Genomic DNA, 12,075 nt, shown 5'->3' with positions numbered 1-12,075 from the left:
GAGAGAACTCATCAGCAGCAATGTCCCTAAAAGAAACACTGAAAGGTATGCTCTTTGATCTTAGTTCAACTTAGCTAGAAACCAGTAACTAAAAAAAAAATTCATATGATTGGAAAGGAGGAAATAAATTTCTAAATAACCCATGAATCAAAAAAAGAAATAATGATAAAAATTAGAACTTATTTCTGAACCAAATGAAAAGAAAATACTGGATATCAAAATGTGTGGTATGCAGCTAATACCACATCGAGAGTAAAACCGATAACCTTAAATAATTTAATTAAAAAGAGAAAAAGGCTGAAAATGAATTATCTTAAGTATCATGTCTGAAGAAGAGAGCAAACTTAACCTAAAGAAAGGACATGGCAGGAAAGCATAAAGATAAAAGCAGAAATTGATGAAAGAGACAACATAAAATAAAGAGAATCAACAATATTAAATTTTTGTTCTGTGGAAAGTCTAGTAAAGCCAAAAAACATCTGGCAAGGATTAGCAAAAGGGGAGAAAAGAGTGGAAGTATAAATAATCAATATCAGGGATGCAAAAAGCACTACCTCCATAACAGCAACAGACCTCAAAAAGATCTTAAGAAACTATGAACAGTATTATGGCAAGAAATTTGAAAAGTTAGATGAAGCACACAAGTTCCTAGAAAAACTCAAGCTACTAAAGCTGATACAAGAAGAAATAGAGAATCTGAATGTGAGTCGAAACTAGTCCATAATTAGAAGCCTTCCAATAAGGAAAACTCTGAGCCCAAATGGCTTCACTGGAGTGATCTATCAAATGTTTAAGAAAGAAAAATACCCATCTTAAATAAATTCTTCCAGAGAATAGAAAAAGAGGTAACAAGTCTGATTTGTTTTAAGAGGTCAGCATAAACTTTATCTTCTTTATCACAAGGAAAGAAACTCCCTCACAGGTGCGGATGAGGGAATGCTAAACAAAACACAGCATCAGCTAATGAATCCAGCAATGTAGGAAAAAGAGTAATGTATCAGAACCGAGTTGGGCTTATTCCAGGAATTCAGGGTTAATTTAACAGGTTACTACAATCATTATTAACAAGATAAAGGAAAAAGCATCACAACAGAAGCAGATTTCAATATGGAAAAGCTTTGCTGCTTTAAAAAATAGTAATAATAATAATAAATAATAATAATAATGGTAATAAAGGTTGGTCTGGTTCAGTTGTTTTGTTCACGGATGAAGAAATTTCCCACCCAAGGACACACAGCACCCTGCGGTGGACTCTTCTGTGACAATTTCCTTTACCTGCCCCACTCTCGGGAGGTTTGGTTTTTTTGTTTGGTTGGTTTTTGGGGTTTGTTTTTAAGTCAGATGATGCTTCTCTAACCAGAAGGCCTTTGACACCCCTTTATCTCCCTCTTCCCCTTCCCAGCTCCACCTTCCCGCCCAACGATTCCCAGGACTGATCCGCCAGGTGGGAGGCTATGGTAGGGAGGAACGTACTTCCGACATGTAGGATATCCACCCTTTGTCATTGTTGGGTCTCCTGGAGTAAGAGTTGGAGTGGACGGCATCCTTCACCAGCACAGCCAGGGCTCTCAGGATGAAAGAAGCAAACAAGTTCATGTGGATGTAGTTGCGTGTGCAGTGGAGTTTTCTGTGCAGGGAGAAAAGCAGGTGTCTTCCCTCAGGAAAGAATGGTTCAGACCAACAGGTGTGTGCCCAAAACACCTGCACACCTATCACTAGAGGGCAGACGTTGATAACGTAGACTCCAGAGTGATATGGCTGGCTTATGTGATTTTCTCTGTGCCTCATTTCCCTCATCTGGAAAATGGGGATAACATTTACACATTGAGTAAAAACTGAGAAATTGAGGCAGAAGGGTTAAATAGGCTGTCCAAAGTCCTAGAGAAGTAAGTGGTGGGGCTGAGATTCAGACCCAAAAATTCTGAGGCCAAAGCACCACTCTCCAAGGCTCTACTACCTATAAGGACAAGAGTGCTTACCTCAAGGAGTGCAGGAGTACCAGTCCGTTAATGGGTGCAAAGTACTCACACAGCACCTACACGTCATAAGTATCCAGAAAATGTCAGCTCTCATTACCTCCTACCTGAAGCCTCCTGTAGGCTCTTTTTCTTTTGGTACTGGCTGGTGTAAAACTGTGTGTCCTCAGTCTCTCTAGTCAAAAGGACCCTTTTCCATCACTGTGCCCTCACAGCCCTGCTGTGCCCCCAGTGCAGCACAAATCTGCCTGGTTTTAGAGCTATTATTACTTTTTAAATTTCTAAACAGTACTTGAGTCAGGTCTTGTGTTTTATTATGTATGCACCTTTCTCCCTAATTAGATTGGGTGCCACTCAAAGGCAATGACTAGATCTTACTTCCTAGCACATGAGGCAAAATGGACATCTGATCAACCCCTAGGCTTAGCTAAAGTAACTTTCTCCAGGGTTGGGCAGCTACTTTCTCTGAGCTTGCTTCTTGGGACTTTAGGAAGGTGAGTGGAGGAGGTCATGGATAGCAGAGGGTACAGGCTATGGAATTCTCCCACTGCTCAAGTATTGCTCTCTGGATGGGTCATATGGTCATGACTCTGCTCCGGGAGCCATAGAATATCCTGGGATTGAGGGGTCAGACGTGGAGTTAGAGGATACAAGGGGAGGAGCTGTTATGGAGCTAGCATCCAGGTCTCCAGAGTGCCCATCTAGGTCTCCTGCATCTTTACTGAATGCTCATTCTGCCACATTATACTCAGTTCTTTTGCTGAATGAAGGCCGAGAGGCAGCCTTGGAAGGCTCCCTGGGGGGTTCATAAATATCTCACTTGGGTGATTTCTAAAAACATGATTTAGTAAAATGCACTCAGGCTTTGGATTCTGAGAAATAATATAAGGGAATGAAACTGCTCAGTCTCTGAACTGCCTGGTTGTGAACCTGCTCCCATCACTCACCAGCTGCATGACATTGGCAAGTTACTTGATCTCTCCATATTTCAGTCAACACACTTATAAAATGGGGCTAATAATAATGCTAATCTCCTAGGATTAGAATTAGCCTTAATTCTGATTAGCAAGAAATTTAAATGACTTAATGCGTGTAATGTGCTTAGAAATGTGCCTGGCACCAAGGAAGCACTCAAATGATTGATAGCTAATTGGAGTCTAGGGGCCCAGCTCTACCACATGCTAATTTGCTTTGGGGAAGTTTCTTAATCTCTTCTGTAAAAATCATGCCTCTGGTAGGGTGGGGTAGACAGGAGGTTATCCGATCCCAAGGAGGCTAAAGCAGAGTTAAGACTCCCAGATTCCAGTTCCAGCTGTACTCTGTGATCTCCGGTGACCCAGTGCCTCTCACTGGACCTCTGATATCCCTTTCCCCTCCACCTGCACCACCTGCAAAATAGAGTTGATGGGCCGGAGACTCTCTCAGATCCCTTTCAACTCTGATGGGCCATGACATCAGCCAGCCCAGTCTTCTGCCTTCTAGAGGGAGCCAATGAGCAAATTCCAGGATGGACACCTGAAGATGTGCAGGCAGAAGTTCCACTCACCGAAGAAACAAGAGGAGGGTGAGTGCCAGGAGGAGGGAGATGATGGAGAGAGAGTACCCCACGGTGTACAACACCTTCAGTGTCGACAGCAAAGCATGGTGTTCCACCTGAGCATAGACAAAGAGCAGATATGACCACCAAGCCAGGCAGCTATGATCTCCACCCCCTAATTCCATGCCCAGGATGACCAAGGGTCTAGGCATGCACTGTAGCCTTGTTTACACCCAATTAGAATAGCTTAGACTGCTTTCTGGCACATCTCAGAGGCCAAAGAGCCTTGATGAATTGAAATGCCCATTGGGGGGTCTCACCTCTATGGCTGGTCCTATAGCCCAGCATTGATGCACCAAGATTCACAGTATCATGAAAGAATTGTGCCCAGAACAAGACGGTACCTTAGAAATGAGGACAGTTTTTTTGCGGGGTTTTTTTTTGTGCCTGGGTGTGCTGTCCCTAGAGTGTAGGTGTTCTTCTCTCTGGAAGATGGGGCCAGGTTTTTATCTGGATGTTCCCTCCTAAAATAACTTGTCATGCATGACCACTTAGGTGAATACCCCATAAAACAGTGGAATATTTTCTCTGAGTCCCAGGATAGCCTGATTGTGAGCAGAGGATAATTTATTGGAAACTCTTGTGATCTTCCAATGGAATTTCACCTTCTCACTCAATCCATCATGCTACTCACCATCAAGACGACGTTTCTCACTAAATTTTTGTACAAGAACCCACAGCAAATATGTATTACATGCTAAATCATGGCTTAAACTTCTTCACATAACACTTTTATCAGCTTTATTGAAACAGACCTGGTGCACCATAAACTGTACATATTTAAGGAATAAACCTTGATGAATTTAGACATGAATATATCTGATTTCATCATCACATTCAAGATAATGAACATTTCCATAACCTCCCAAAAGTTTCCATGTGACCCTTTATAATATTTCTTCTCTCATTCCCTCCCACCATCTTATGCCTGAATAAACACTGGTCTGCTTTCTGTCATTAGAAATTAATTTTCACTTTATAAACTTTTATATAAATGGAATCCTATGATATGTACTCTCCGTCCCTCCCTCCCTCTTTCTTTCTCTTTCTTTCTTTTCTTTTTTTTCTTTCTTTCCTTTCTTTCTTTCCCAAGCTTATCTACCTCAGAATAATTATTTTAAGATTCATCCATGTCATAGCATGTATCAATAGTTGACCTTTTATTGCTGAGTAGTATTCCATTGAGAATATACCACAATTTATGTATCCACTCACCTATTGATGGACATTTGAGTTGTTTTCAGAGTTTGGCTTTCACAAATAAGGTTGTTATGAAAATTTCTGCATAAGTCTTTATGTGGACATAGATTTTTATTTCTCTCAAATAAATACCTAGAAATAGAATGGTGGAGTAGTATGGTGTATGTTTTAACTTAAGAAACTGCCAAACTGTTTTCTAAATAAGTTGTATCAATTTATGTATCCACCAACAGTGGACTAGGAGTTTCAGCTGCTCTAGATTCTACTAACACTTCATATAATCAGTCCCTTAAATTTTAGCCATTCTAATGGGTATGTAGTACTATCTTACTATGGTTTTAATTTGCTTTTCTCTAATGATTAATGCTGTTGAGAATCATTTAATGTGCTTATTTGCCATCTGCGTATCTCATTTGGTAAAGTATCTGTTCAAATATTTGGCCATCTTTTAAATTGGATTGTTTATCTTAATTTTGAATTGTAAATGTTCTTTATATATTGTAGATATAAATCTCCTGTCAGGTAAGTGTTTTGCAAGCATTTTCTCCCATTCTATGGCTTACCTTTTTATTTTTTTAACAGTGTCTTTAGAAGAGCAGAAGTTTTTTATTGTGATAAAGTTCAATTTGTCAAATTTTTCTTATATAGTTGTGCTTTTTGTGTCTTATTTCAAAAATCTTTACCTGACCAAAAGCCTTCATATTTTCAGCTGTTTTTTTCCTAGAAGTTTAATGGAATGAGCTCTTAAATTTAGGTCTATGATCCATTTCTATTTTTTTTAATTTTTTATTGTTATGTTAATCACCATATATTACATCATTAGTTTTTGGTGCAGTGTTCCATGATTCATTGTTTGTTCATAACACCCAGTGCTCCATGCAGAACGTGCCCTCCTCAATACCCATCACCAGGCTAACCCATCCCCCCACCCCCCTCCCCTCTAGAACCCTCAGTTTGTTTTTCAGAGTCCATCAGGTCTATGATCCATTTCTAGTTAGTTTTTATTCATGGTGTGAGGCAAAGGTTGCAGTTCATTATTTATTTATTTATTTATTTAGCGTCCAGTTGTTCTGGTGCTATTTTTGGTAAGAATATTCTTTGCCCCACTGAATTGCCTTAGCATTTTTGTCAAAAATCAATTGCCTGGGTCTTATAGACAGAATAGAGTTGGATTTTATTTTGTTTTATCTTCTTAATGCAATTTGAGAACCTCTGACTTAGGGTGTTTAGATCATTTACATTTAATGTGATTATTTATTTGGTTGAGCTTAAATCTCTTGGTTTTCTCTTCATTCCATCTTTTCTTTGTTTTCTTTCCTTATTTTGGTTTGAGCGTATTTTTTTATTCCATTTTTTCTTCCATGGCCTATTAGCTATACCTCTTCATTTTGCTTTTTAGTTGTTGCTTTCATGTTTACAGTATACATCTTTAACTTATCATACTTCCATGTCCCTCATCCTGGCTTTGTGCTATTGTCCCACATTTTACTCGTACATATATTAGACCCCATAATACATTGTTACTATTTTTACTTTAATTAATCACATCTCTTAAAAGATTTTTAAAAATAAGATAAAAAAAGTTCACCCTCATATTTACTATTTCTGGTACTCTACATTCCTTTATGTTGATAAAAAATTCCATAAGATGTGTATGTCTTTCTGTGTTAAGGAATTTCTTTAACATTTCTTGTAATGGTGATCTGGATGCAGAAATCTCTGTGTAGCCTTTGAGTCTTTCCAAATCAAGCCCAGCCATATTTCTATCTAGAATTATTTTCTATGGACCCCATCAAGAGCTCTATAATCCTGTCTCTATAATCTCTAACTGCTCTTGCTGGTCTCTCTTCAACTCAAAACTAAATCTATCCTTCTAAAACCAGCACCAACCTACCTCTTACAAGAAGTCCTCCATGAATGCCTCTGTGTGTACTGTCAACTCTGAACTCCAAAGCACTTGTGGTCTGTTTCACAAATTGGGGCATTAGTTATATTATTCACTAATGGTTGTTCGCATTTGTTTTGTCTTTCCAGATAGGCTATAAATATCTTGAAAGCAGAGAAATGTTTAGTGTTTCTCCACACAGAGTGGCGTGATTTCTTTAAATTGATGATTCAGGTGGCATATCAAGACCTTCATGAGTCATTTGAGCATCATCTATGTTATGTGGATATATGAGGATTTGTGAGGTTAACACATTTAAGTAAGTACCCAACTGTACCAGTACCTGGTACAATTGGTTTCATTGCACTCCTTCAGAGGAGTTTCTTAAACTGTTCTCTATAGTCAGAGCTCCAGTAAAATCTAGCCCCTTCCCTAGTGACCCTAGAACACCCAGATAGTTTCCAGCTCACTCTCAGTACCAACAGGTGAATCTTAAGTCACTTAGACTTCTTTATGAAATGCTTCATAATTAGCGTGTACCATGCATGCACCGAGGAGACAGGCGTTTTCACACACTGCTAAAGGGAGGGCAAAATGACATAATTCCTATGGAGGGGAATTTGGCAATATTTAGCAAAATTATATATGCCTCTACATTTTATTCTTTATTTTTTAAAGATTTTATTTATTTGAGAGAGAGTGCACAAGAAAGAGCATGAACAGGGGCAAGGAGAGGGAAAAGCAGGCTCCCTGCCGAGCAGGGAGCCTGACACGTGGCACGATCCCAGGACCCTGAAATCATGACCTGAGCTGAAGGCAGACGCTTAACTGACTGAGCCACTCAGGTACCCCTGCATCTACACTTTATTTTTTTTAAAGATTTTATTATTTATTTGACAGAGAGAGACACAGCGAGAGAGGGAACACAAACGGGGGGAGTGGGAGAGGGAGAAGCAGGCTTCCCGCTGAGCAGGGAGCCCGATGCGGGGCTCGATCCCAGGACCCCGGGATCATGACCTGAGCCGAAGGCAGACGCTTATCGACTGAGCCACCCAGGTGCCCCTGCATCTACATTTTAATCTAGCAACCCCATTTCTGGGATTCTTCCAAAAGCAAATATGAACCAACATATGCATACAAGGTTATTTGAGGTGGCATAATTAATAATAAAAGACTGGAAATAACCCCAATGGTCAGAGGACAGTGGCTGAATAAACTATAGTGGATACACACAGTAGAGTACTATGCAAATGTGAAAGAAAAAAAAGAGAGAAATGTTCGTAGGTACTGCTATAGAGTAATTCCAGGACACACTGCTAAGTCAAAAAGGCAAGATGCAGGATAAGGTATCTGGTATACCTCTTTCAATGTAAGAAAAATGGTAAAACAATATATTTGCTTAGTTTTGCAAAGAGAAACATAAGATGTATATTATAATTTGATAAAAAGGAAAGAAAAAGAAAAAAGGAGGGAAAAATAAGTCAGAAAATAATAAAAATGTTTATCATTTGGGGGTGACCAGAAATAGGGTAGAGACAGTGATTGGAGCGTGGTTCCTCTGACTGTACTTTCTTATATCATCTTGGTTTTCAAACCCTGCCAATATTTTATTTATTAAAAACAAAATTAAAGGGGTGCCTAGGTGGCTCAGTCATTGGGCATCTGCCTTTGGCTCAGGTCATGATCCCAGGGTCCTGGGATTGAGCTCCGCATCAGGCTCCCTGCTTAGCGGGGAGCCTGCTTCTCCCTCTGTCTCTCCCCTCCCCCTTCATTGTGCTCTCTCTCTCTCAAATAAATAAATAACATCTTTTAAAAAATAAAATTAAAGACAGAAGAAGGGAAAGAGAGAAGAAAAAGGCCAATCCTTAACACTAATAGAAACAATGGAATCAAACTATATATCCAATCAGTATCATGACCACATAGAGAAAACAGTTATTTCAAATAATTATGAACACAGTACTCTGAACATGGGATACAGTCTAAGGACAAAACATGCTGCAAATCTGTTTTTTTCCCCTTTAAATCTATATGCTACAAAGGTCTTAGGATCTAGTAGTAGTGGTAGTGAACACACCTAGCATTCAGATCCTGGTTTCTTTCTTCCTTTCTTCTTTCCAAAGATATTTATTTATTTATTTATTTATTTATTTATTTATCAGAGAGAGAGAGAGAGAGAGAGAGAACACAAGCAGAGGGAGAAGCAGACTCCCTGCTGAGCTGGGAGCCTGGCACAGGGCTCAATCCCAGGATCCTGGGATCATGACCTGAGCCAAAGGCAGACGCCCAATGACTGAGCCACCCAGGCGCCCCGGGATCTTGGTTTCTAATAACATTCGTCCACTTAGAGAATCCAGAACTCTGACGAAATAGCCGATTTGGACCCGGAACAGGGAAATCATGAGATGAGCTTGGACCATTTTCTTATGTCAGAAAATAAGGAAGTGCTCCAAGACCAGTGAGATTATCACAAAAGGACACAAGGAGGCAGTTTGGAGGGATTTCACTAGCTAAATTTAGAAAAACATTGAGCGCCAAAATAATAAGTGAATAAAGCAATTTGTAAATTCATAGTGATACTCAAAACTGGAGGGAAGGGGAAGGAGTCTTCTTTTCAGAAGAATGCCAGCCAGTAAATATAGAAGAAATGACAGAGCTCGAATCAACTCAAGCCAGCATCATCAAGGAAGGTTGTAACACTGATGAAGGTTTGTTAGTGAACAAGACACACACACACACACACACACACACACACGGTTCCAAAGTACCGTCCCACCAATTACTGGTCAGATAGAAAAGAAGAAGTACCTATACCATGGAGAGATCTGGCTGTCACTACCGAGACCAAGTGATCACACAGAACATCATTGTAGTGACACCTGACATTTTGGTCTCCTGGCGTGATGCTATGTATACATGTATATATGGTGTGTACCCAGCACCTATGAGGATTAACTTGAGTCTTACCAAGCCTCTAAAACCAACTTCCAGTTTAAGGAAATACAGAAGATGCAGGGACACATCTAATAACAACAAAGTTTTCTGGGGGTCTTCAAAAAGCCAGTGTCCTGGGCTGTCATGGGCTGGAATGGGGGAGATTCTAGATTAAAACATGCTAAAGTGATATAAAATGAACTCCAATATATGAACCAGGACTAGACTCCGGTTCAGGGGAGAAAAGCTACAAAAATTGGAGGGGAAAATTGGGGAAATTTGAATATGGATGAAACATTAGCTGATATGATGTTATTGGAATAGCGGTATTGTAGTTATGTGGAATAATGACTTTGTTTAGGAAGGATCTGATGAATATTTAAGGATGAAACCTCACGATGCCTGCAAATTATTGTCAAATATTTCACAACGACAGAGACAAAGCAAAAGCAAATGGTGTTGGGGGGGATGTTGATACATTTTGAATTTAGATAGTGGGTTTGTGAGTGCTTATTTTATTATTCTTTTAATTTTTCTATGTGTTTGGACACTTCAAAATAAAATGTTAAAAAATAGGTATATATCAATTGATATATCTTATGTGGTATGGGAAACTAAATTTTTTCCTTAAAATATATATATTAAAATTATACACACACATACATATACACACACAAACACAATTTCCTTAAAGAGTATCCTTTATCATGCATAAGGACCCCTACCTGATGAGATGGAAGAAAATCACATATTTTGTTTGCTAGCACTCTGAAGAGCAAAGATCTACTATCACTAGCCTTTTGTGGGCAAAATGTCAACCCATTATTAGAAACACAGGCCAACATGGCCAGAAGCTGTTTTTTTATGTTTGGGGGATTTTTTTTTTTTTTTAAGTACTTGAATTCTTGGAAATATGGCCATTTGCAGAGGGGAGGAGGCAATGCCCCAGTCCTCACCTTTCTAAAGAGAGAAATCTTAACTTCCAGTCTTGGGAAGTGCAGTTTTCAGCTCTGGTTTTGCTGTCCCTGCCCCTTGAGGGCCTGAGCCCAGAGGAGGCTGCAGACATCCCACACCTGCTGGCGGGTCCCTCGAGATCACCCGAGTCCCAGCATCAGCCGCACATTGGCATCACCTGGGGAACTAGGTACCAGTCTGATGCCCAGGCCCCACCACATACCTACTAACTCGGAATCTGTGAAACCATTCACTGAGGACTTACTAAGTGCCTGTGGTATGTACACGCTTTTATGCACCCCAGTACTAGTCCAGGGGTGAGAAACTGAGCGGCCTCAGGGGTCTGCACATCACCCTCGTTGCAGAAGAAATTCAGTGGCTGCCAGAGGTTGCTATCATGTGACTGTGGACCTTCCCCAGGGGAGTGCGGCCAGACTAGCTCTTGGGGGACGGCTCTTTGTGTGGCCACCAAAGCCTACCGGGGGGGCTGCCTGGTGGAGGTTGGTTGGGGCCCGGGGCCCATCATCACCGGGCCAAGCTGACTCACGTTGTATTGGGAGCTGTGGTTCTCGGAGCATTCGGAGTCATCCTGCCAAATATTTGTGGAGTTTTCCAGCGTCTGCCAAGTGCCCGGAGCCAAGCAGTATCTGTAGGCCCTTCCTGAGTTTTCTGAAAGTAAACACAGCTCTAGGGGAAAGGTCAGAGCACGCAGCCCGTTCCTGAGCACGTGGTGAGGCCCTCGTCCTCACCACAAAGCTGTGGAAAATCCCAGGGAAAAGGGATTTTCACTTCCCTTCGTCGGGGAGGGGCTCATTAGCATCTCTGCTGTTTATTTGGGACGGAAAGAAAAACACGGAAGCCTCTACGTTTCGTAACAAACCACGGTCCACTAATGTCTGCTGTGTTTACCCAAAGTCTCTGGAGCTAGAATAGTCCCTGGTGACTCAGAGACGTGAGAGCTCTCAAAGGTGCAGCCCAGCTGGGAGATGCGGACCTGGGGCTTCCTGGTGCGCCGTCAGAGAGAGGCGTTGCGTCTCAGGACGCGAAGAGGAGAGGTGAAGGGGGTGGACAGAGCCTGCTTGGCCACCTACAAGGTTGGTGGCCTTGAGCTTGTGGCCCTCCCACCGTCCGAGACTTCCAGTGTCTTCATCAAGAGCTGAGGATCATCATGGTAATGGTACCAGCCCTCCCCAGTTTGGGGGAGGATTAAATGTGTGTGTGTGTGTGTGTGTGTGTGTGTGTAAGTGACAGGCCAGCTCTGTGTCCACGATGATGGCTACTGTGACCCAGTCACATCCATTCCCAGAGCCCTCCCCCAAAGGAATTGCCCTCCCCCCCCGGAAGACCAGGGGCTGGACTCGCAAATGAACAACGGAACTTGTCCGAACTTCCCACTCCTGACCCTGCACAGCGTGGACCAATGGTGACTATTTGCTGAGTGTAATGGATGGACACCCATGGGGTACTTCCCCCCTGCCCACCTAAAGCCTCTGCGAGGGTGTCTAACGGCCCTGTCAAACACCAGTCCC

At 41.4% G+C, this 12,075-nt stretch overlaps 1 protein-coding gene across 2 annotated transcripts in view; it reads right to left on the bottom strand.

Moving 5' to 3' along the window:
- Positions 1-12,075, bottom strand: part of GLP2R (glucagon like peptide 2 receptor) — a 51,083-nt gene that overhangs the window by 27,573 nt on the left and 11,435 nt on the right. Inside the window, exons 4-6 of one of the 2 annotated variants that reach the window (XM_027626541.2) lie at positions 11,094-11,233; positions 3,523-3,629; positions 1,474-1,627 (exon numbers count right to left, since the gene is read on the bottom strand). In XM_027626541.2, the coding sequence (XP_027482342.1) occupies positions 1,474-1,627; positions 3,523-3,629; positions 11,094-11,233 (401 nt within the window). The remainder of the gene's footprint in view (positions 1-1,473; positions 1,628-3,522; positions 3,630-11,093; positions 11,234-12,075) is intronic. The other variant, XM_027626542.2, reaches the window with a different exon arrangement.

The sequence above is a fragment of the Zalophus californianus genome, chromosome 16 (assembly GCF_009762305.2).
Source record: "Zalophus californianus isolate mZalCal1 chromosome 16, mZalCal1.pri.v2, whole genome shotgun sequence".
NCBI lineage: Eukaryota > Metazoa > Chordata > Mammalia > Carnivora > Otariidae > Zalophus > Zalophus californianus.
The sequence above is the reverse complement of the archived record's forward strand: the minus strand, read 5'-3'. Positions and strand labels throughout refer to the sequence as shown.